The following is a 26,162-nucleotide window of genomic DNA, read 5'->3' as shown; positions in this document are numbered from 1 at the left end:
TTTTTTTTTTTTTGCGGTATGCGGGCCTCTCACTGTCGCGGCCCCTCCCGCTGCGGAGCACAGGCTCCAAGGTCTCATGGCTTGAAAATTAAGAAGCTGGGATTAAAATGCAGGTCTAGTTCTTAACCAGTATATTCTAGTACCTCCACCCCACTGGACCTAGCCCATTCATTCATTTTTTTAATTCACTTATCCTGTCTTCTTCCTATATGTAATGAGTGAATGAAGCCAGGGTTCACTGTAAAAGAGAGTGGATGAAAATCCGTATTACAGAGTCTCCCTGATAATGATGACATGACGAGATCCTCATTGTTTTCAACCTCACATTGTTACTGTTGAAGGACTCATACCAGGAGGAGAAGTATCAGTTTAGCTATTGTCTTGATGCTCTCCTGGGCTTGAATTATTAATACTATCCCTGAGCAGTTGTTTCTTTGCGAGGATCTTTGTAAGCCTTTCATCTTTGTGTGCAAGGACTAGTTCAGCTAAAACCAGATAGAACCTGCACTCCAACTCAACCGGATGAATTAGAATACCCTAGATTATGCTGCAGTACGTACGAACACACGATGCACAGGCCCAGTGGCCACGGCTCACGGGCCCAGCCGCTCCACGGCATGTGGGATCCTCCCGGACCGGGGCACGAACCCGCGTCCCCCGCATCGGCAGGCGGACCCTCAACCACTGCACCACCAGGGAAGCCCATGCTCCTTGTTTTTTATTCAAAACACTGCTCTCTGCAGCGGGGATGGACTGATGCCGTTCATCACCGTTAAGACTGACAGTCCCTTCCTCAGCTCCGCATGCCCTCAGCAAATAGCAGGACTTGGCGATCACTCAGGCAGGAAGGACACTGCCCCGCGTTTCTCCCCATCACCTCCTCCCTCTATAGGGATCAGAGTCAAATTCCCACCCCCATCAGAGACATTGTCCTCAGATGCGCAGGAGGTTGTAACAGCACCAGCTTCTAGAATTCCTGCTTTGGCAAAGCTCATGAGAACTTAGTTGACGTGTTAGGAAAAGGGTACCCAACCCAGAGCTTTCTGGGAAGAGTCAGGCCACCTAGGGAAGATGGTTCAAGTGAGGGCATACATTAAAAACCATAACCCAGAGCCCAGGATGCTGGGATAAGAAAGGTCCTCAGCGTTTTAAAAAAAGGTGGGGTGGGTGCTTCAGAGTCTAATAGACATGGATTTAAACCCTGCCTCTACCACTTCCTTAATTGTCGCTTTGGATATAGTTTTTCTCAGCCTCAGTTCTCCCAATTATAAAATGGAGGGAGGGGACACAGCACACCCTGCAGATTGTTTGGGGGATGAAATAACATTCTTTATTTAGACACAACCCCTGCCCTCCAGTTGCTTACATTCTACAGAGGTGGGCATTATTGGAAAACTGCAACTTGGACAGCATTATGAGGAGAAGGGCATAGCACTCCTAGAGCCTGCAGTTAGGAATTTGACCTGGTCAGGGATGGCTTCCCTGAGGAGGTGATGCCTGAGCTGAGCTACGAAGGATGAGTAGGAGTTAACCAAGCAGAGTGGAGGGAAAAGCATTCCAGGCAGAAGGATCATGGAGACTATGAGGGACCAAAGGAAAGCTAATGTGCCTGAGATGAGAAAGCAAAGGGGAGCATGGAACAAGACGAGGGTGGAGAGTTAGGCAGGGTATAGACTAAGTGACTGGAACTGTGAGACCCCAAAATACAGTGGCTTAAACAAGATGGATGTTATGAGGTAGACCAGGAGCTGGCAAACTTCTTCAGTAAAGGGCCAGTCCAGGGCTGGGGTTAGCTTCCATCTCAGAGCCGAGATAGCTGCTCCAGCTCTGTGCATCACATCTGCCTCCCCTCCAGCAAGAAAGAGGAAAAGGAGAGAGGGCAAGCATCCTTTTTGCTCACATTCCATTGGCCAAGCTTAGTCACATGGCCACATCTAACTACAAGGGAAGCTGGGAAATGTAGTCTTCATTCTGGGTAACCCTTTGTCCCACTAAAACTCTCTTACAATGAAAGAAGGGAAGAATAGATATTGGGGACATCTAGTGGCTTTGGGGACACCAGAAAGAGGTCAGTTTGCAGTGGTCCAGTGGGAGGTGAAGGTGACTTGGGTCATGGCTTAGCAGGTGGAGCGAATGGAACAGATCCAAAGATGTTTGTGAGCCAGAAGGGACAGCACTTGGTGACAGTTTGGATATGGAGGCAAAGGATGGGGTTGGATGTGGCAAGTGTGACCCTTAGGCTCCTGGCATGTGTAATTAGATGCAGGTCTTGTCTGGAAAGTTCTTCGTATATGGTAGCAGGTCAGGTAAGTGTTGCTGTCTTCAATATCATATCAGCGGGTCCAGGGGGCAAACCCGACACCTACAGAGACCTGACAGATAATGAAAGGAGTGAAGGGGCCTGTGGACACTGGGGAGCCCGTGCCCTGTCTAAAGGGACAGCTACTCCTTAACGCCAGCCAGTTGTTGCCATGGGGAATGCAGGTTGAACGTGTAGACACAGCATGTGACGTTCCAAGGGAAATCTGAAAATCTAGATTTTCATGTGAAATCTCCTAATTTGGAAACTTGGACAAATAAGTAAAAATAAATTTCTCGACCCCAAGGCCTCTGGTTTATAACGCCTGGGACACCCCCAGCAATGTCACTGCACCCTGTTTCCACCTGTGTGTCTCGGTTGCCTTCTCATGGTGAAGGCCTCTGTTGCCTGGCTCACCCCAAGGCCTTTATCCTCTATTGTCCCTGGATTCCTGTCCCTTTGCGCCCATGAGCGCCCCCTGCAGGCTCCCGACTCCAATTTCTCACCAACCCCCCCCCACCCCCCCGCGACCAGAGGCCCCTACCTGTAGAAGAGGGAGCCAAAACCATCAGCCTGCTTCCAATCCCCTTAATCGGATCTGCACCAGTGACCCTTCTGATTAAAACTCCCCATCTGTAATCCCCCCTTAAAGCTGAGGAAGCGGAAGCACCATAAAAGGAGCGAAAGGTTTGATGCTCCAGAAACTCTGCCACCTCCTACGTCCTTGAAAACGTCTTGGGGAGATGCACAGACCTGAACTGGAGTCCTAGATCCACTCCTTGCAAGTTGTGTGGCCCTGGAAAAGTCACTTCATTCTCTGAGCCTCCATTTCATTCATTTGCTTGATCATTCATTTATTAACTATTTAGGGATCTCCTGCTCTGTGCCGGGCACCGTTTCAGGAGCTGGGGTTACAGCAACGCAAGACAAACCCAGCCTGGGCCCTCATGCAGCTGACATTCTATTGCAGGACACAGAGGGGGAAATTCCAGCTTGGAAAGATCAGTGCCGTGAAGGGACAAACTCAAGGGCTGTGAGAGTCCAGAGGGTGGGTGTTCTCAACCCACAACCAGGAGTCAGAGAGGGCTCACTGGAGCAAGTGGCTTCTGAGCTGAGGCCAGAATAGGCTGTAGGAATCAGCCAGGAGAAGTAGGGGAGGAAGGATACTCCAGGCAGAAGGAACAGCATGGACAAGGATCTGGAGGTGTGAGCAACCATGGCAGCATGGCTTGGGAATTATAAGTAGTTTTGCCAGGATTCATTATGGAATATGCAGTGGGAAATGGAGGAAATGGTCCGGAGAGAGAAGAAAGGTGGACTTAATACAAAATCCAAATCTCCTTTTTATGCCTCCTGCCTCTCTGACCTCATCTCCTCCCACTCTCCGCCTTGCTCACGCAGCGCCACCCACACTGAGCTTCTTTCTGTTGCTTGATATGCCAAGCTCATTCCCACCCCAGGACCTTTGCACATGCTGTGCTTGTACCCGGAATGCTCAGATCTTTGAATGACATACTCCTCACCTTCAAGTCTCAGAACCAGCACATCTCCTGTGAAAGGCCTGTCCTGACCACCCAACCTCATGTGGACACCCCCAGGGCTTCTCTACTGATACTCCTGGTTTGTTTTTCTCAGTAACATGTAGCACATAATACTATCTGACATCATCTTGCTCCTTTATTGGTTTATGGGGTTTTTTGTCTGCCTTTCCCTACCAGTTCCTTAAGGCCAGGGAAATTGTCTTTCTTATCCATGCTGCATCCCCAGCAAAGAGCATAGCACTTAGTAAGTGCTCGGTAAAGATATGCCAACTAAATGCAAAAGGATTGGAACTTCATGGGGAGCCATTTCAGGGTTTACAGCAGGGCTGTGGCTTGCTCAGATTTCTGCTTCTCTCCTGTGACCCATCAATGTGGTTGTGAGGATTAAAAGCAATGGGATACTCTTTATGGAAAGCAACTTTTTATATAACTTATATTGAGGCTAATTTTATATAACATATAATTCACCATTTCCAGTGAGCAATTCAATGATTTTTCAGTAAATTTGCCAAGTTGTACAACCATCATCCTAAATCAATTTTATAACATTTTCATCATCCCCATGAGATCCTTCATGCCCATTAACTGTTAATTCCTGTCCCCACCCTGGCAACAACTAACCTGCCTTCTGTCCCTATAGGTGTGTCTTATCTGGTCATTTCATATAAATGGAATCATACACTATGTGGCTTTTTGTGTCTGGCTTCTTCCACTCGGCATAATGTTTTCAAGATTCTTCCATATCGTATCATGTATTAGTATTTCATTCCTTTTTACGGCTGAATAATATTCCATTGTATAGATAGACCACAGTTTGTATATCCATCAGTTGATGGATGTTCAGGTTGATTTCGCTTTTTGCCTCTTACAAATAATGCTGCTGGGAAGATGGAAAACAGTTTGCAGGACCTGAACACTAGGTGCAGCTCTCTCCTGGCCAGAGCTGCTAGTGTTGTTGCACAGACTTGACCCCAATGGGCTGTGTGACCATAGACTAGTCCCTTCCCTTCTCTGTTTGAGTCTTCCCATCCTTCCAGAAAGGAGCCTGGACCCTTTTCTGCACAGACATTCTGTGCCTTGTCCATATTCCTGGAAGAGCAGGGAAGTGGTCAGAGCAAATGATAAACAGCCTGTTTATTGCTGGAGCCAAAGGTAGGCATCCTGTGATTAACCACCAGAGCCAACAATTTTTTTTAGAATGAGAAAGGCCTGGCTCCAGAACCCTTGATTCCCCCCTGGGTACCCCTACCTGCTAATCTCTTCTCCCAGAGGACCAAAACCCCCTCCCACACTTGGTGCAGACAAGTAGGCTGCAGGCTTCAGAACCTCATTGCAGGGAGGGAATTTGGGGACAGCCTCTGAGTCCTGGTCCTGTTTCCTGCCTCTGCTCCCTGGGTTCCTGGAGTCCTGCCCAAACCCGATTGGGCTCAGATCCAGGAAAGCAAGGCTGAAAATGCAGGGACCTGGCCAGGGGTTTGAGCTGGGGCCGGGAGGACTCATTGCTGGCCTGGCTGGTCCCCCATCCCTGCAGCCCATCCCAGAGACCAAATCAATACTGTTCATTTGGGTTCAAGACTGTTTAGAGGATGTCTGCTGGCTTAGCCAGGCACTGGGGTCCACAGACCTAGTCCTGGGCCTCCAGAAGCAACCAGTCCAGAGGCTGGAGGTAAGGGTGACAATAAATTATCCAAATAATAATTTAATAACATAAAATATATATTAAGTGGCTGTTATGTGGTAGGTGCTCAATTACTTTCATCTCCATTTTAGAGATAAAGAAATGGAGTCTCAGAGAGAGGAAGTGATTTGTCCAAGGCCACTCAGCCAGGTGGGAATAATAACACTACTGCTCAGAGCCAAGTCCAACCGGCTTACAAATAAATACAGTGTTGTGAAATAATAAAAGCAATAAAAGTTGATCTAAGGGCCTTATGAATTCACTGAATTCCCTTTGCCACCTTTCAGTGACCCACCCCCATCTTACAGATGAGGAGACTGAGGCACAGAGGGTTTAACTCATGTTCAGGAGCTCCCCAGTCAGGAAGTGTAACCCTGACCCTAAGGGCTTCAGCGGGTCTGGAAGAGAAAGCAGTCTTGTGGGCAGGGCTGGGAAGGGTGGGTCACACTGCATTAGCACAAGTGCTATTTGATGAGTGCATGTGCCAGGGCAGGAGGCCTGGCACCCTCTGACCCTCCCAACGCAACCCTGAGCAGCGGACACCCCCCTCCAGGATGCAGTGAAGCCTCTGCCTGCATTTTCTTCTTTCCTAAGCATCCTCAGGCTGAGAGGACGGGAGGGGAGAGCACTTTCTGGGGTACAAAGAGGGGGTGCCCGCCTTAGAATAACAGCGCTAAGGACGGTACAATAGGTGGGTGCATAATTCATGCATCTGTCAGCAGACATCAATTATGTGGGCCTTCCCTGGAGTTGTCTGGGGGTTAGAAACTGGAGCAGGCTTCCCCTGCCAGCCTCTGGGGGAAATGAGATCTCCCAGCTCTTAAAGGAACAGACTCCCCAGGAATCTGCTCCATTCTCCTGCAGCTGCCCTCAGGGCCAGGAGTCAGAAACTGTAGCAGCTCCACTGCAGGGGCTCAGCCCCGAGGTCCCAGCTGGCTGCTCTGTAAGGTCAGACCCACTCTGTGCTAACAGCTCTTTTCCCTCATTGTACAGCTCCGGAGGGGCTGACTGCTGGTATATCCCAGAGTTTCTCAACGTTGGTACTATTAACATTTGGGGCCTGATCGTTCTCCCTGGTGGGGACTGTCCTGTGCATTGTATTTAACAGCATCCCTGGCTCCACCCACCAGCTGCCATTATCACCCCTCCTCCAAATCGTGACAACAAAAAATTTCTGCAGGATTTGCCAAAGGTCCCCAAGGGAAGGGGGAGGGGTCAAAATCATCCCCAGTTAAGAACTACTGGAGGATCCCCATTTTACAAATAAGGAAACTGAGGCAAGGAAAGTTGCAATGCCCAAGGCCACGGGACCCATAAATGGCCGTGAACTTGAGCCACAGCCAAGAAACACCATGAAAACCTGTTGCCCTAGGCGCTGTGGGTGCAGAGGTGAATCTCAGAATCCATCCCTGTCCCCCCAAAGCTTACAGATTCTGGGCAGTGATGGACACACTTACACACACACACACACACACACACACACACACACACACACACACACACACACACCTGTAATAGGCTGTAGTGTGCTAAGAACCCCAACGCTGGCAAAATGACGAGGGAGCCCAGAGAATGGAGTGGCTGGCCCCTCCAGGGATGACCTCTGCAGGGAGGGGCCATGTGGGCTGGGTTTTAAAAGATGGATTGGAATTCACTGGACAGAGAGGAAGAGGCACAGACCTGCAGAACTGACCAACGATAGTGTGTGATTAGGGAAGCGTGAAGTTTGGGAACCTGTGGCAGGAGAGGCCAAAGAGAGGGGGTCAGAGTCAAACTCAGAGAGACTCAGCAACCATGTGTCCTGATCGGGGATGTATTGCAGGGGACAGAACCCTCTCACGCTCACCCAAGCAGCAGCGGCATTTACTTTCAGGATACGGCAGGCAGTTCCAGAACAAGGGCGAGAAGCAAAGACTAGCTGGCCCCTCGGAGGCTGGGTGTTCTGGGCTGACAGGGTGTGGGCTGAGCTATTTCCCCTGTGATGACAGCTAACATTTATTAGACATTCACTAGGTGCTGCTGGAACCTGTCCTGAGTGCTTTGCATGTGTTAACACATTTAATCTTCACAGCAGCTCTCTGAGATAGATATTGTCATTATCATCCCATTTTGCAGATGAAGAAACTGAGGCTTAGAGAAGTTAAATGCCTGACTAAAGGTAAGGAAGTGGAAGCACTGAGACTTGAATCCAAAACAGCCTGACACCAGAGCCCAAGCATTTAACTGTGGCCCTCTACACCCTTTTCAGACCTCCTATGTCCTCTCTGCTTCTTCTCTCTGCCTCTTCCCTTTACTCTCTGGCTTCTCTAAAAGGTTCAGCTTTCTCGGATTTTTTTATGGTTTTTCTGATCCCCTACAACGTGAGTGAAGAGTTGCTTGAGGCTTGGGCTTATCGTGAAGCTGGTTCAGGCCTGGACCGTACTTGACCATTTAATTCAGAGGCTCATCACCCCCATAACCCACTCACCCCTGGATCCCTGAACTCAAATCTTCCATGGTGGACCGGTTCAGCCCAGCCTGGGTTTTCTGTCCATCTCTGGCCACTCAGCGGCAGCCAGGATCAAATGATACAAGCATGGAGACCCCACCCCCACCCGCTGCCCTTTAGCAGGGGCAGCAGAAAGGGAGGCACAAGTCTATGAGAAGAGGACAGCTTTTGGGGGGTGGGGAGGAGGGCTGATAGATAAGTTTAGGAGTCTAGATTTTTTCCTGAAGAGTCCTGGAGATTTATTGAGCAGGAGAGTGATGTGACTGGATTTGTATTTTTGAAAAAAAGACCCTAGAGCAATTTATTACATCTGCTTGCATTTCTGCATAAGCTGTAGATTAGCCTAGGCTCCATTAAATTCAACAAACATCCAGTGAGCCCAAACATCTGGACCAAACCCTCTTCTTGATCCAGGGGACTCAAAGGTAGTTAAGCTGTGATCCTTAGCCTCAAAAATTCATAGTCATACTCAGGAGTTAATAACATGAGACCGGGATGTCTAGGCCTCCCTGAAAATCACCTGCAAAACCTTGAGTGTTTAGCAAAAAGGTCTGTAGCTTTCATCTCATTTCTAACACATTCTTAAGAGCTCACGTATTGGGGTCAGACAGACCCAGGTTAAAATACTGGCTCTGCAACTTACTAGCTTTGGAAGCCTAAGTTTCCTCATCTTTTCATTGGAAGTACAACTTAATGGGGTTGTTGTAAGAATGAAATAAGGAATTGCATGGAAAGTGACAAGCATCGTGCCTCGAATACAACGAACGCTCGATAAAGGGTAACTATTGATATTATCATAAGTATAATGTCGGGAAAGCGGTAACCCACCCCATAATAGTTATGAACCACTGGTCTAGATCACGAGACGGCCAACTATGGCTTGCAGCCCACTTCCTGTTTTTGTAAATAAAGTTTTATTGAAACAGCTATGCTCATTCGTTTATGTATTATCCAAGGCTGTTTTCATGCTATAACTGCAGAGTTAAATGGTTGCAACAAAGAATTCATGGGCTTCGAAGTCTAAAAGATTTACTATCTGGCCCTTTATAGAAAAAATTGACTGACCCCTGGGCTTGATGATTAGCTTTAAATCATTTCAGTTCTCTGGGCCTCAGTTTCCACGTCTGTATGATAAATGGATTTGAATAAATAATCTTTTTAGCTCAAACATCCAGTCATTAGGTAATTAGTGAGCTATGAAAATGCTCTTGAATGTTGAGGAATGTCCTGCAGACCCAGAGTATTAGGATGACCATCCCATTGGTGGTTGATAACTAAATTCCACTCTCTTCTCCTCACAGATCCTTGCCATAATTTCCATCATGTTCATCGTCCTCTCCACCATTGCCCTGTCTCTCAACACACTGCCCGAGCTGCAGAGCCTTGATGAGTTTGGCCAGACCACAGACAACCCCCAGCTGGCCCACGTGGAGGCCGTGTGTATTGCATGGTTCACCATGGAGTACCTGCTGCGGTTCCTCTCCTCCCCTAAAAAGTGGAAGTTCTTCAAGGGCCCGCTCAACGCCATTGACTTGTTGGCCATCCTGCCATATTATGTCACCATCTTCCTCACTGAATCCAACAAGAGCGTGCTGCAGTTCCAGAATGTCCGCCGCGTGGTCCAGATCTTCCGCATCATGCGTATTCTCCGCATTCTTAAGCTCGCACGTCACTCCACTGGCCTCCAGTCCTTGGGCTTCACTCTGCGGAGGAGCTACAATGAGCTGGGCTTGCTCATCCTCTTCCTTGCCATGGGCATCATGATCTTCTCCAGCCTTGTCTTCTTTGCCGAGAAGGATGAGGATGACACCAAGTTCAAAAGCATCCCAGCCTCTTTCTGGTGGGCCACCATCACCATGACGACCGTTGGGTATGGAGACATCTACCCCAAGACTCTCCTGGGGAAAATTGTGGGGGGTCTTTGCTGCATTGCAGGGGTCCTGGTGATTGCTCTTCCCATCCCCATCATTGTCAATAACTTCTCTGAGTTCTACAAGGAGCAGAAGAGGCAGGAGAAAGCAATCAAGCGGAGAGAGGCTCTGGAGAGAGCCAAGAGAAATGGCAGCATCGTATCCATGAACATGAAGGATGCATTCCCCCGGAGCATCGAGGTGATGGACATTGTCGTTGAGAAAAGTGGAGAGAACATGGGTCAGAAAGACAAAGTGCAAGATAATCACTTGTCTCCCAACAAATGGAAATGGACAAAGAGGACACTGTCCGAAACCAGCTCAAGTAAGTCCTTTGAAACCAAGGAGCAGGGATCCCCTGAGAAGGCCAGATCATCTTCTAGTCCTCAGCACCTGAACGTCCAGCAGTTGGAAGACATGTACAATAAGATGGCCAAGACACAGTCTCAACCCATCCTCAATACTAAGGAGCCAGCAACACAGAGCAAACCAAAGGAAGAACTTGAAATGGAGAGTATCCCCAGCCCCGTAGCCCCTCTGCCCACTCGTACAGAAGGGGTCATTGACATGCGAAGCATGTCAAGCATTGATAGCTTCATTAGCTGTGCCACAGACTTCCCTGAAGCCACCAGATTCTCCCACAGCCCTTTGGCATCACTCCCCAGCAAAACCGGAGGTGGCATGGCCCCAGAGGTTGGCTGGCAGGGAGCTCTGGGTGCCACTGGTGGTAGGTTTGTGGAGGCCAACCCCCCCGCTGATGCCAGCCATCCCTCTGCTTTCTTCATTGAGAGCCCAAAGAGTTCCATGAAGACCACCAACCCCTTGAAGCTTCGAGCACTTAAGGTCAACTTCATGGAGGGGGATCCCAGACCATTAGTCCCCGTTCTAGGGATGTACCATGACCCTCTTAGGAACCGGGGGGGTGCTGCGGCAGCTGTTGCTGGGCTGGAGTGTGCCACACTCTTGGACAGGCCTGTGCTGAGTCCAGAGTCCTCCATCTACACCACAGCAAGTGCTAGGACACCCCCCCGGTCGCCAGAGAAACACACAGCAATAGCGTTCAACTTTGAAGCAGGTATCCACCAGTACATTGATGCGGACACAGATGATGAGGGGCAAGTGCTCTACAGTGTGGACTCCAGCCCCCCCAAGAGCCTCCACGGGAACACTAGTCCCAAGTTCAGCGTCGGGACAAGATCAGAGAAGAACCACTTTGAAAGCTCCCCCTTACCCACCTCCCCTAAGTTCTTAAGGCAGAACTGTATTTACTCTACAGAAGCATTGACTGGAAAAACTCCCAGCGGTCAGGAAAAGTGCAAGCTTGAGAACCACATCTCCCCCGACGTCCGCGTGTTGCCGGGGGGAGGAGCCCATGGAAGCACACGGGATCAGAGCATCTGAACCACCTCCACACGGAGGAGAGACTTGTGGCAGGGTCCAAAGAGGAGTGCTGTTCAGCTTACCTGCCGTGGAGCTTTTCTGCATGACCTCTGAAACAGAAAGGCTTTGTAAAGCCCCCAGAAAGAAGAGAGACCAGAGAAATCTCCCTTAAAACCTTGAGAGCCGTTAACGGGTCCATCAGAGTGAAGTTGGCCAAGCCACAGGGTATGGCGCCTCCTTGTAACAGCTCCACGGCCCTCTTTGGAAGATGACAAGAGCAGAACTCACAGCCACCACTACCACGTTCTAGACATAACCAAGGCCACCTACTCCCCATTCTTCTCTCGTGGCTTTCCATCACAGCCTCTGAGGGCAAGATCGCCATCCCTCCTGGCTTCAGCTGGAGAAGGATGCCGGAACAAGTGGCTGGTGTTAAAAGAGTGGGTTGACCAATTTGGTTTTGGGTGTTGCCTGGCCACCTCTAGGAACTTCTGTCCATCACCTGCTGGATGGATCCCATTGTTAGAAGGCTACAGGGAATGCTTGTGTCATGGGGAAAACTGCACCATAAGCCACGATCCCAGCGCAAAACCCTTCCTCAAATGTCTTCATTGACTTCAGTATTCCGTAGTACCTGAGATTTTATTTTGAGATATCATCAGGGTGAGTTGCACCACTTGTACTCAATTCTAATTGCCCCCTGGCAATCTGGGAAGAGTTCAGAAGGCGGGCACTCAGCCAACAGTATGAACTCTGAGCATTGCTTTAGGGTTATAGAAGGAAAATGCTTTCTGTACATCGCTAGTGTAGACTCAAAAGATATGCAAGTGTCAAATATGCAGAAGAATAGCTTATTCAAAGAGACTGTATGTTACCGAAGAACAGAATAAAATCTGATTTTTTTTTTTACCTGAAAAAAACGAAAGGAAAAAAAAAAAAAAACCCCATTTGAAATGCCCAGTTCAGACTTTTGAATACTTCCTGCTGGGGCAGGGAAAGCATTTACTATAATAGAAATTCTTTTTTGTTTCCTGTGATATTCAAGTTTGAAAAAAAAAAAGCTAAAATAAAAAGCACTTTATGTTTTTCAAAAATAGGTTCTACCAGGGACAGTGTCAACATCTTGCACTTTAAAACAAGCATGATTTCCCGTGGGCCACTTGTTGGGACTACAGTTGGGTTTTTGCTCCAGGCATGTGTCTGGCCACGGTGAGTGATACTGTGCTGGTATTGCTGTCTGCTGTGTCAAAGTCTGTGGGCTCCTTCCCTGCCCCCCTGAAGCTTCCCCTTAACCCTCTTGCATCAGGAAGGGTTCTTGGCCCCTGCATGGGGCCTCTTGTAAAGTCATGTGTACAGGAAACAGGAACATCTCAGAAGAATGAAGTAGACGGTTGGGCATTGGGTGTTTTACTCTGTTCTCTTTCTTGTCAACCAGGTGTTGGTGTGTTTTCAGTGTCACTGTCTGTACTAACAGCTCAGCTCTCCTTTCTGCAGCCATCAATGCAGCCAGTACCGACAAAAGCAATAAGTATTTGTGTGCATTGTGAGCGGTTCTGGTCTATCTCTTGGTGTTGGTCTTCCTGTCTTAGTTTGATGACCTGGCGTTGGCCTGCCTGATTTTAGTCCAACAGCATGTTGGTGTTGGCCGTTCCTCAGGGCAGTAACACTGAGTGGAGCCGCTGGTTAGCAGGATGCCAAGCTGTTGGCCCATGTGTCAGTAAAGATGACACATTATTGATCTGCTTGTCTTTAGTACAATGAACCGATGTTGTTCTCCTAATACAATTTTGAAGAATGATGTCCCAAGTACGATAGTGTAGATCTGCCAATCCTCCATACAGTGCCAGGCATGTGTCTTCCTGATAGAACAAAACATGGTTTCCCTGTCCTTCGTAGAATATGTTGTTGGTCTGCCTGTTAGTACAATGGCACAATCCACCTGTCAGTGCACAGACATCATGGCGTCATTCTGCCTGCGCTCTGCACAGTGGCATGAGGTTGGGCGACCTGTCACAGGTATGATGACGTGGCATCATTCCACTGCCCTTAAAAACGCGTGTTCTCTGCTGCGTATACACCTGGTTCATACTGCTTCTCAGCATCTCCAAGGATTGTAGATCCCTCCAAGAGGGTGCAGTCCTGTTTTTTGCTGCATTAACAAAGTATCTTGACTCTGGAAGTTTCTTCGGAGTACTCTCGCAGCAAATGCAAAGGGATTTAAGGGGCAGGGAGTATGAGGTCAGCCTGTGCTGGCGGCACACCAGAGAGAGGAAGCTCCCAAGGTGCTTTACTGAGCATACAGTACAAGCTGGGGGCCTGTGGAGGAAAGGCCGCAGAACAGTCCTCCCTGGGCCATCTCACGTCTCTTTGTTTCCATCACCATTTACATCCGCCATCAGCACAAATGTGAAAATTCAGGGAAAACAAACAAATGCTTTTTGATAAAAGTAAATAGTTGTGATTTCCGATTCAGATTTTTTAGAGCTGATGCTATCTGTAAAAATTAATAATAATAATATAGTCTATTTTACATATCAGGAAAGTGAACATGTCTAAATATAGCCATATATAGCGAGAAGGAACTTACCACCCCTTCTTCAAATCGAGGCATTTCATTTGCTGGTTGAAGCAGACGAGAAGTGTACAGATTAGAAATGATTTCTTTCTTTCTTTTTTTTTTAAACGAATAACCAATTGGTGCAACTCTCCTTGTCTCTAACCAAAGGCCCTTTCTGCCTTGTGTGGTCGTGCAGGACCTACCCCTTCCTTCCTCATGTATTTTGTCTGAACTTAAAGTAGCATTTTATTGAGTCACTTTTGAAGGATGAATTCAGAAGTATCATTAAGAACCTACCTTTTCAGGCTTAATAGCCAGAGTCCTATAGAGTTCTTATAGAAACAGAATAACTGAAACTCAGCATATACTATGCTTAGAAAGTACTGCGTTTTGTTTTGGGTTTTCCTTTTACTTGTGGATGTATTGTAGGAATATAGCTTTTACCCTGTGCCGATTCAAAATAGAGTATTGTCAGTTCTCCCAGGCCCCCACCTGCCAAAAAGAAACATACCCAGATTTTTAATATGTGTACACCCTACCTGTACCTGTGTACGCGCACTGGGATATCTACCTGAGTCTCCAGTGAGAAGCTAACCTTGATAGACGGGTGTTGATGGAGGAGAGGAAAGCAATGGTTTGGAGGCAAATACTGGCTTTAACTTGATGGTCCACGTACCACCCATTCCTAAACCAACGAAAGTGGGGAAAAAAAACGAGTCATCCCAAAGAAATGAATCTAGGGACTGGAGGTGAATGGATGCCTGGTCCCTTTGGCAAATTCAGTAAAACTCATCAAGAACCCCACCAAACTTACACCATTATCAAAAAGGGCTAGGGACCAGGTAGCTCTGTGTCCTGATCACACAGGGGACTGTCCACGACCCGCAGAGAGAGGTGGGAGAGCTCTGGGGGAGTCCTCCGTTTATTCACCTTTTTATCTTGGGGTAAAGAAGCAATAGGACTTCGGTGCAGTAGATTTCTCAGTGCCTTCTTTAGGAATTTTACCTTAAGCACACTTAATGGGGAAAGAAAAAAGAGGAAAGAACATTCATTCCCGTGAAGCCCCTTTCTCTAAAAGCACTGGGGGTCAAGAAAGGAAGACGATGACGATGGGGAAACGGCAAAATCCTGAGGAGGCCATTCCCTTTCAACCCACCTGGCTTCTGCCCCTTTGAATTGCTGGTGATACAAACTTTTTCAGACTGATTCCTGACCTCTCCTCCGCCGTGTCTTAGTAACTGTAAGCCTCACCCCTGCCCTTTCTCTGAATAAGATCCACGTTTCTGAGCAGAAAAAACAGAACCGTATTCTCTTCTGTAAAACTGTAATGTACTGTTGATGTTTGTAACTGTTGTATATTTCTGTCTTGCTCCAAGTTATGGCTGGAGTGTATAGTCCATGGGCAGGGGGAAATTTAAAATTCACCATGGACAAGGGTCACTAATGCCAGGTGTCTCTCTCTCTCTCTCTCTCCTTTCCTCATTTCTCTGCCAACTAGTCTCAAGTAACACGACCCCGGGCTTCAGCCTCCAGTCAAGTAACTTTGAATCCAATGTGGTGAGAAGCCTCTAGCATGTGATCCTTTGAGAAAGGACTTTTTCTACTGCTGCGAAGTTGGCAGGCGTTAAAAGGGGGCTTCCCCTGACTCCCCCAGCAGGACAGTGGAGAACCTGCAGCCCTGAGCTAAAATTTCCTCGCCTCCCACTGCTTATATGACAGCATCCAAATGCTTTCACTCAACCCAGGGCGACTCAAACCAGCCCTGGCTACACCCAGAAATAAGAGTTACCTCTGCATTTTCTGTCGCCATTTTTCTGGCTCTAGAAGTATCTGATGCGTGACTACATCATAGGATGTCCACGCATCTCAGAGTAGTCTATTTTTCTGTTCGGATAAAATATATATATATGTATTTTTAGCAAATTTATAATTGGGCCATTGAGTCTAATTTCTTCTTTTGTAATACGGAATAACATCTTAGGGGTTTTATTGTTGGTCATAATCGCAGCTGATATCTTCTGGTCTCCTTCATTTCCTCCTGTTGCTCCTTGGATCGTTTTTTTTCTTCTTCTTTTCGTTTCTGATTTCCTGGAGGTGGGGAAAGACTTTGGGGTCTGACTTCCTCATGCAGGCATTTCCTGACACAAGGCCTAGAATCTGTTGACCTGTTACTTTCCTCATTCTGTCTGTTCTATTTATTGTTCTTAAAACTCCAGAACACAGATGCAGGAGTGAAACCAGGGGAAGCAGGGCTACAGATGGCCCTTAAAATCAGGATGGGATGTGGGATGGTTTAGCTCATCCTCCACGCCGTTCCGGGGATCTAAAGGGACTGAGTTTGTTCATTTCCAGAGATCTTGGAATCTAAAATCTCGTGCGAGAAAACCTCCCTCTGACATTCCTGAGATTCAGAAGACGCCTAAACCCCTCTTGGCTGGCCTGTTGCCACGCCCAGCGCCCTGCTCTCCTGTGACATCAATTGGATCTGAAGGTCAGGGCACTTTCAGGTTCTTGCGAAACTTAGAGAAAATCCTGGGCCTCAGATCTCATCAACTTTTTATCAGCTCTTCATTTCAATCCATTTCCAACAGGCTTACCAAAAAACAGTGGCCAGACAAGCTTGCAGCCAAATCCTGAGAAGATGCGTCCCCAGAATCTGCCATCTCATCTCCCCTTCCCTTTCCAGTTGCCTGGCTCCATAGAGCCAGACATTCGTGGCAAGGGCAGTGGTATTTTTCCAGCTTCCTCCTATCCAGGCCTCGGGGAGTGTCTGGACTATCTTGATAATTAATTCCACCAGGCAGTTTCCAGGCCTCGGGTAGGCAGAGGACATCTCACGAAGCAGGATCTTCAGCAGGAAATGATCCATCAGCTCATGCAGGAAGATGATGTAAGCCCAGATCATCTCCATCTTGCATCTATAGATTTTCATATCCCACCTGCCTCACTGTCAGCTACAGGGCTCTGGCCTCTGCCCAGGTCAGAGATCTGAACCAAATCAGGACCCCCAGATGGCAGTGAGCCATCCCTGTTGGGTCAACCCCAAGAGGAAACCATCCGAAGTACAAATTCTGGACTGAGATTCTAATCAGCGTTTTCCCACCGCCCCCAAATTCCTGGTAATCTGGTTTGAACCAGAGCCAACTAAAACAGACAAGATTTTTTTAAACTACTGCACAAGAAGAACAACAACAACAAAATTGTCTCCCAGTCATTTGCTAGGTTTGATGCCCAGATAAGCAAACACCCTTGCCCATGGCCGTTTTCATCTAGAAGTTGTGTAGTCTGGGTTTCCATCCACTGACCTTGATATTGGCTTAACCTGGAATTTCTCCTGAACTCCCCAAAATGACGTCTTGAAGACATGGATTTGGAAGGGACTCTGTTAATCGAGTGACCCCTCATCTTCACTGCTAACTCACTCTCCATTCCTTCTTGCAAAGATCCTGGAAAGATCTAAAGGTTGGCGGGGAAAGGGATGCAGTTCACCTGAGGGAGAGCCCACCTGCCCACATTATGTCTGCATGCCAGTCTCTGAAAGTTTCTCCTGCATGAAAGGGACAGGGCAGTCAATTTCGGCTCAAATTAAGGAAGCACTTCTAATAGGTGGGCCTGCCTCACCATGGAACTCGATGCCATGTTGGGTAATGAGCTCTCTGACAGCACAGGTGTTTAAAGACAGGCTAGTTGATGTACAAAACGGATGTTGCTGAGGGAAGCTAGCACTGCATGCTGACCAAACTGAACGTCTGGAGAAGTTCCCTCTCCAGCACCTCCGCCCCACCCACTTCCAATGTATGCATGTGTGCGGGTGTGTGGTTTGAACATCTGAGCACAGGCTCAAGCAACTGGGGCACAGGCAGAGAGCACAGTTAGCAGAAACTCAGATTCTAGAATGTGGAGCTTTCTGGGGGAATGTCAGGGAGGGAAGTGGCAGCAGGATACCCTGATCCTCTGTGCTCCCCATCTTGGACAGTTTTAGTGACTCTGTTGGTCGCTTATCCACCCCAGTTCCCTGACAGGGACCACATGTGTGGGATGAGGCTCGAGCTCCCCTCCCCCAGGCCAGCCAAGGAGCAGCCCCCCTGTTTGGGCGGCCTTCTCACGGTGCTTCAGCCCTTCTGCCCAGGCCCTGGGCCCTCGTAGGCCTCAGGCTTTCTGTACATGAGATACAATTTTCCTTTACCCACTCGCCGGCTGCCTAATGAACAAACTGGCCAGGCAATAGCACATGGTACCATCCCTAAAGGGCTTTTTTTTTTTTTTTTTTTTTTTTTTGGCAAATTAAACAGGAAATCCCATTCAAGACCCTTGAGAGTTCCCACCCAATGAAGTAAGTCCAGAAGGGCCAAAAGAAAGAGACAGCCGCAATCTAGTTTGACAACTAAACGAGGCTTCGGCTACCTGCAGGTTGAATGCTCGCTCTTCCCACCTCTGTAGCCCCTTCCCAAGTGAGTCTGGATACTGCCTGCTCCAAGGACAGCATGTGACGAAAGAGGTTTTAAAGTTCCAGCTAACTGTGTATGGTGGGCTTGGAGGAAGTGAGGCTTCATCCTCAGGGTGACCCCAAGTCCAGGAAGTCTCAGGTTGCTTCATTATAGGATGAGGCAAAGCCATAGGTTTTGATGGATAGTCTGAGCAGCTGCCTTCCTCCCAAAATTAAACAAAAACCCAGTTTCCGAGATCCCCCTCTGAGGCTCTGCCCTACAGAAATAGCTCAAGTTGCTGGCTGCAATGAGATGACGATTCTGGAAAATGAAGAAAACTCCCAATTCTGTCCCATTAGGATGCTCTCCAGAGCCCTGCGTGGATTGTTGCATACTTCCTGCCTCCCTAAACTAATCCAGGTTTGGAAAACAAGGAGGGAAGCGCAGAAGAAGATGCCCATGAGGGGCTTCCCTGGTGGCGCAGTGGTTAAGAATCCGCCTGCCGATGCAGGGGACACGGGTTCGAGCCCTGGTCCAGGAAGATCCCACATGTCACGGAGCAACTAAGTGTGCCGTGTGCCACAACTACTAAGCCTGCGCTCTAGAGCCTGTGAGCCACAACTACTGAGCCTGCATGCCACGACTACTGAAGCCCCTGTGCCTAGAGCCCACGCTCCGCAACAAGAGAAGCCACCTCAATGAGAAGCCCGCGCACCGCAGTGAAGAGTAGCCCCCGCTCGCCTCAACTAGAGAAAGCCCACGCGCAGCAATGAAGACCCAACGCAGCTAATAAATAAATAAATAAATAAATAAAATAAATTAATTAAAAAAAAAAGAAGATGCCCCTGAGATCTGGACTTCTCCACAGCGGGGCTCAGGCTCCCTGGTCTTCACCAGGGCTTTGGGGTCTCTCTCTGATGAGCTTGACATCTGAGCTCCGGATGCCTACAGGGTGGAGAAGAGGACAATCAGGAGCTGCTGGGCTGTGCAGCTGTGGCCCCTTTGCCCTCCAGGCCTGTCCTGGCTTCAATCCAAGGTCAAGGAACTCAGGGTTATTTCCCAACATATGACTCTGGCACATAGTGGTCACCCAACCCGTGTTTGGCTTTTTTTTTGAGTGGTTGTGTAAATGAGTGACTTCTGAGTGAATGAATGAATGAGTGAATGTGTGAGTGGAGAGAGGCGTTCATTCGTTCTCACCTGGTTTGAGGTTTTCCTAACTGGGAAGGAAGGAGAAATGGGAGGCTCCTCCCACTGAAGCCCGGAAGCCCCATCAGTGTCATCTGTTCTTTGACTCAATTGGTGGTCAAGATGATGGTCAAATTTTCTGCCCTAAGGGTCTTCTCAGAGCTACACTTCCAGGGGGCTACGGGGACATCCCCAGCCTCTTTTTGACCCTCCTATCCTGCATTTTCAGCCTCGCGCTCTAGTTTAGCTCACACTAGCCCACGGGGGACTACAAGGTGGTTTTCCAATAGGCTAGGCCAAGGGTCCAAGGTAACAGTTTCCCCTGGTCTGGGACTTGCTGGGGGCAGGGATGTGGGAGGTGATATCTGGAAACTGGATCGCATTCCCTGAGCCATGGGAGCTGAGCTGGAAAACAGGGCCACCCTGTCCTCCAGCTTTGAGAGCCAATGGTCTTCCTTTTTTCTGAGCCCAACGCCCCCCCATGGTAGCATGCTCCCTGGTCCCATCAGCTAAGACCCTCTGTCTCTCCCAGGAACCATGGTGTGAGGTTGAGGCTTTTCTGCCAGCAAAGCCATTCTGATCGCCCCACCCATAATGGGGGCCAATCACATTAGCCATAAATGACCAATGTCCTTAGCCACTCTTTTCTCGGGGTCACGTTCATGGGTTCTGTTCATCTCTGGTCAGTTGATGTCTCTAGTCCTTCCTGTAAAGGTGAAGATGAGCATCATACACACACACACACACACACACACACACACACACACACACACACACACGAGGAAACCAAACCACACAAAACCCAGTGTCTTTTTATGCATGTGATGAGATGACATTGTGACCTCCAGCTGCTGTCCTGTCTTGTAAAATACGTCCAAATGTTTAAGAGTTGCTAAGCAAATGGTCCCTTAATGAGTCTGCAGAGTTCAATAAAAAAAGGTATGGAGAAAACAAGCTTGGTGGTTTATTTTCTGGAGGGCACAGGGAGGTGAGGGTGTGAAGATCTGTAAGGGAGGCTGAATTGGAGAGCCTGGGGACCTGGAGAAGCAGCGCTGACTGTTTCTCTTCATCTGAAAGAGAGGAGGCATGGAAACATGACTGACTTGTCATCCCCATATGCAAGCAGTGGTCACCTAACCCATGCTGTGTCCATGGAACCCCAATTCTGGTCATTTGACTCTCATGTCAACGATGCCTGGGTATTCCTAGCCTTGATACCTCATAAAAATGTCTCCCAATACAACTTATAAGCTCAAATGCCTACAGAAGTTAAGCAGGTAACATAACTGAGTAAAGCAACCCAGCTAAGACACATAGGGAGCAGTGGTGGGTGTGGCGAACGGAAGATCACATTCCCTGTCTAAAGGGGTGAACTCTATTCAGTCACCACACAGAGATGCAGGCCCAGCAATGCCAGATCCTGGTCCTCAGACCCTTTCAGACAAGTCAGAAATCTTGATTTTTATGGGAAGTAGCCCAACTTTTTAGTGTTAACAACTAATTCTGTTTTTTTCTTTTGGTCCTGTAGTAGCCAAATAAAAACATCTGTGGGGCTTCCCTGGTGGCGCAGTGGTTGAGAGTCCGCCTGCCGATGCAGGGGACACGGGTTCGTGCCCCGGTCCGGGAAGATCCCACATGCTGTGGAGCGGCTGGGCCCGTGAGCCATGGCCGCTGAGCCTGCGCATCCGGAGCCTGTGCTCCGCAACGAGAGAGGCCACAGCAGTGATGGACCCGCATACCGCAAAAAAAAAAAAAAAAAAAAATCTGTGGACAGGCTACTCTGCTCATACGTTGCCCTTTTGTGATCACCTTGATTGGCAGGGCTTGATGATTTCTATATTAGTTATCCATTGCTGTGTAACAAGTTACCCCCAAACTTAGTAGCTTGAAACATTTATTATCTCATAGTTGTTTTTGTGGGTCAGGTATTCAGGAGGGTCTTTAGCTGAGTAGTTCTGGCTGGTGGGGTGGGGAGCAGTTTCTCATGACACTGCAATCAAGACATTAGCTGCAGTCATCTGAAGGCTGGGCTGAGGCTGGAAGATCTGATTCTGACATGGCTCAGGAGGCCTCAGGTCCCTGCTGGCTGTTGGCAGGAGGCCTCAGTTCCTCACCGTGTGAGCTGCTCCACAGGACTTCTTGAATGTTCTTACAGCATGACAGATGGCTTCCTCCAGAGTGAGTGATCAAAGACAGAGAAAGCGAGGAGGAAGCACAATGCCTTTTGTGACCTAGTCTCAGAAATCATACAGCATCACTTCTACCAAATTCTATTCATTAGCTCATACGCAAGATAAGAGGAATTGGGGACTTCCCTGGCAGTCCAATGGTTAAGACTCCACACTTCCAATGCAGGGGGCATGGGTTCAATCCCTAGCTGGGGAACTAAGATCTCACATGCTACATGGCAAAAAAAAAAAAAAAAAAGTTAAGAGGAATTGCACCTCATAAAGACAAAAGTATGGAAGAATTTGTGGACATATTTTAAAATCACTACATTTCAAAGCCTGGAAAGAGTAGTTTCCAACTTTAGAATTTCATAGGCCAATTAAATTGCCAATTCAGTTTGGGGAAGTATATAAGCCTTGCTGGCGTTTTGGGTTTTTTTTGCCAAAGTAACGACCATGTACTATCACCATTTCCTAGTAAAACAAAAGATATTTCAAATCTCCCCCAAAAAATATTATCTCAGAATAAAAGACTGTCCTTAAAAAATGGAACTTTTATTTTTTCCATAGATCAGGGTTTCTCAGCCTTGGCACTATTGACATTTGGGGCTGGATCATTCTTTGTGATGGGGGCTGTCCTACACGCCATAGTATGTTTAGCAGCATCCCTGGCCTCCACCCACTAGATCCCAAGAACACCCTCTCCCCAGCTGTGACAACCAAAAATGTCTCTAGACATGGCCAGATGTCCCCTGAGGGACAAAATCACCTCCAGTTGAGAACCACCGGAAGAGGTACAAAATTCAAAATCCAAAAAGTATATTGAAAAGTGAAATTTCCCTCACACCTCTAGACCCCAGGCCCCCTGTCTCCAGAAGCAACTACTGCTACCAGTTCCTCATATATACTTCCAGAGACATTCTTGGCAAACACACACACACACACACACACACACATGTATAAGTGTGTGTGTTTGGTTTTACCCCACACAAATAGTAACATTTACACTGTTCTGCACTTTGCTTTTTTCATTTAATATATCTTGAAAATCATGCTGTATGGACACACGAAGAGCTTCCTCATTCTTTTGCAAGCCTATGTTCTATTCTATTGTACACAGTAACTGCTAGACTCCTACAGCTGAACATTCAAGTTGCTTCCAAACTTTTGCTGTAACAAACAGTTCTGAAATGAATGGCCTTTCAGTGGTTCCTGTGGGCTCTGCCTTCAAAATAGATCTGGAATCTGCACTTCTCACCCCTCCGCTGCCATAGCTCTGGGCCAGCTTGTCGTCGTCTGTTGCCTAATGATTGCAGCAGCCTCCAGCCCAGGCTCCCTATTTCCGCCTTTGATCCCTTTCAGGCCCTTCTCAACACAGTGGCCAGAGGGATCCTGTCAAACTGTCAGTTCGATCATGTCACTTCTCTGTCAAAACCTTCCAAAGGCTTCCCATCACATTTTGAATAAAATCCAAAGTCCTTGGCATTGTCTACAAGGCCATACATCCCCTGGCCCCTGCCTGCCGCTCTGATTTCGTCTCCCCCTGCTCTCCCCTAAGGATGCTTCACTCCATTGTCACTGGCCTCATTGCTGTCCTCAAACATGCCCACCATGGGTTTATCTAGTGATGCTGCTCCTTTCTGGACCCCCTCTCAGACCCTTCCACCCTCTCTGACCTCCTATCTTATTACTCTTTACTTCCTTCACTCCCCATCACGCACATTAGCCACCAGCCAATTTTCCAATACACCAAGCACACTTCCACCCTAGGGCTTTTGCTCTGGCTCTCCCCTCTACCTGGAACATCTTCTCCAGGCTAGTCACAGTGGCTCACTCCCTATTTATAGTAGCAGCCTCCCACACTGACCCCCCTCACATGCACACATCTCCCAATCCATCCCCTTTTCTGCTTTATTGTTCTCCATAACGATTACACCCTCTGACACACTGTATTTTATGTGTTCATTTTGCTTATTGTTTACTCCCTTCAATAGAATGTAAATTCCTCCCTCCAGCAGAGGGGAAACTCAAAAGCTGAAAAGCCAAGAGAACAAAGACTGAAAAAAAGAGAAGAGAATATACAAGCACTGTAGGTAACTACAAAAGGTTTAACATATATGTAATGGGAACACCAGAAGGAGATGAAAAAGACAAACAAACGAAATATTTGAAAAAATAATGATTGACTATCTCTGCAAAGTAATGTCAGACACCAAACCACAGATCCAGGAAGTTGGGAGAACACAAAGTAGGATACATGCAAACAAAACACAAAAAACAAACAGACAAAAAACACCCTACACCCAGGCATGTGATTTCCAAACTATAGAGAATCAAAGATAAGAAAAAGTCCTGAGAGAGCTGAGTGCTGGCCCACCCAGCGGCTGCTGCTCAGCTGCTTTCCAGCGCGGTCGAATCCACCTCTCCAGGGATCTGGGTCCTGCTCCATGGCCACTCTCTCCTCGACGCCTCGCAGGCGGGGGTCACCACAGTTCACTTCTTGCACCAGGGCCTCTCGCCCCCGACCATCGTCCCTCCGGAAGCTCAGAAGGCTGTCCTGGGCTGCAGCTGGGTGCAGGTGAGCACCCAGGAGGGGGTGGGGGAGGGGAAGGGGCGGGGATGCGAGCGCGGTGGGTTGTCGTGGAATGCGTGGAGGCGCATGTTGGCTCATTTGACCGAGGCGGGAGGTAAAATCTGAAGAGGCTGAGCCCCTGCCAGGCTTCTGTCTTCACCGGGAAGTGCATGCACGAGAGCAGTTGTCCTACTGAGCGCTGACCTTGCGCTGCTGAAAAGAGGAGCAGAGGGGTGAGTCCCAACTACTGTGTGACCTTGGGCGAGTCCCCTCCTCAGGTCTCTGATTCTCGCCTGTGCCTGCCGAGTGTGGCAGCTATTTTGCAGCGTGGTGTCAGTTTAGACCTAAGTGCTGGGCATGGCATTAGGCTTGGCCCGTCGTCATGGTAGTAGACGGTGGCACTTATTGTCATGATGAACCCAAGTACCCCAAACCTCCACTGTGACCTATCTTATCGGTCCTGGGATCATTAATAGGAAGACCTTCTGAGCCCGGCTGGGGGAACTGGGATGCCGAAGACTGAAATTCCTTAAATTCCACGTGTTCCTTCCCCTCTCTCCTCCCTCGGAATGTCTATTAAACTAACTGACCAAAATGAAAAAGAAAGGAAGGAAGGGAGGGAGGGAGGGAGGGAGAGAAAGAGGAAAGGAAAGGAAAAAGAAAAAATCCTGAAAGAAGCCCAAGGAAAAAACACCTCTCCTTTAGAGGAACAAAGATAAGAATTACATCCAGCTTTTCCTCAGAAACCATGAAAGCAAGAAGAGAGTGGAATGAAATATTTAGAGTGTTGAAAGAAAAAAAAAAAAAGCCTACAATTCTGGACCCTCCAAAATTATTCTTCAAAAGTGAAGGAGGAAAAAAAAAAAAAAAAAAAGTGAAGGAGAGGGAACTCCCTGACAGTCCAGTGGTTAGGACTCAGTGCTTTCACTGCGCAGGGCATGGGTTCAATCCCTGATCAGGGAAGTAAAATCCTGCAAGCGGCAGAGCGTGTCCAAAAAAAAAAAAAAAAGTGAAGGAGAAATAGTGATTTTTCTCAGACAAACAAAAACTGAAGAAATTTATGGCCAGTATACCTACCTTGAAAGAAATGTTTTTATTTGTTTGTAACTTTCACTCTCAAATATTAAACATACTTCAAAGAACTCAAGAGAAACATAATAGTCTATCCTATTCACCCAGATATTTCCTTATCTGCTATTGTTCTGACGATAATGGAGTCATCATAGTCCAGGCAAATAAAAATGGAAATGTCTGCCATCAAGAATCTGGTCCCAGGGCTTCCCTGGTGGCGCAGTGGTTGAGAGTCCGCCTGCCGATGCAGGGGACATGGGTTTGTGCCCCGGTCTGGGAAGATCCCACATGCCGCGAAGCAGCTGGGCCCATGAGCCATGGCCGCTGAGCCTGCACGTCCGGAGCCTGTGCTCACCAATGGGAGAGGCCACAACAGTGAGAGGTCCACATACCGCAAAAAAAAAAAAAAAAAAAAAAGACAGAGTGGCTGAATGGATAAAGAAAAAAAAAAAAACTAGACCCAAGTATATGATGCCTACAAGAGACTCATTTCAACTTTAAAGACACACAATGGCTGCAAATGAAAGGGTGGAAAAGATATTCCACGCAAATAGAAACCAAAAGAGAGCAAAGGTAAGCTATACTTATATCAGACAAAATAGACTTTAAGTCAAAAACTGTAAGAGACAAAGAAAGACTTCATACAATGATAAAAGGGTCAATTCATCAAGTAGATATGGCAATTGTAAATATATAGGCACCTAACATAAGAGAACCTAAATATATTAAACAAATACTAACAGATCTGAAGGGACAAACAGACAGCAATACAATAATAGTAGGAGATTTAAGTAGGGATTTGAGTGGATTAGAGTACCACTTTCAACTATGGATAGATCACCCAGACAGAAAATCAATGTGGAAACCTAGATTTGAACTATAC

At 47.8% G+C, this 26,162-nt stretch overlaps 1 protein-coding gene across 1 annotated transcript in view; it reads left to right on the top strand.

Annotated features, from left to right (window-relative positions):
- KCNB1 (potassium voltage-gated channel subfamily B member 1) overlaps window positions 1-20,243 on the top strand; it is a 110,380-nt gene extending 90,137 nt beyond the window's left edge. The window contains exon 3 of the mRNA XM_033840040.2: window positions 9,308-20,243. Within this exon, the coding sequence (XP_033695931.2) occupies window positions 9,308-11,317 (2,010 nt within the window). The 3' untranslated portion in view covers window positions 11,318-20,243. The remainder of the gene's footprint in view (window positions 1-9,307) is intronic.
- The last annotated feature ends 5,919 nt before the right edge of the window (window positions 20,244-26,162 follow it).

The sequence above is a fragment of the Tursiops truncatus genome, chromosome 15 (genome assembly GCF_011762595.2).
Source record: "Tursiops truncatus isolate mTurTru1 chromosome 15, mTurTru1.mat.Y, whole genome shotgun sequence".
Lineage (NCBI taxonomy): Eukaryota > Metazoa > Chordata > Mammalia > Artiodactyla > Delphinidae > Tursiops > Tursiops truncatus.
The sequence above is the reverse complement of the archived record's forward strand: the minus strand, read 5'-3'. Positions and strand labels throughout refer to the sequence as shown.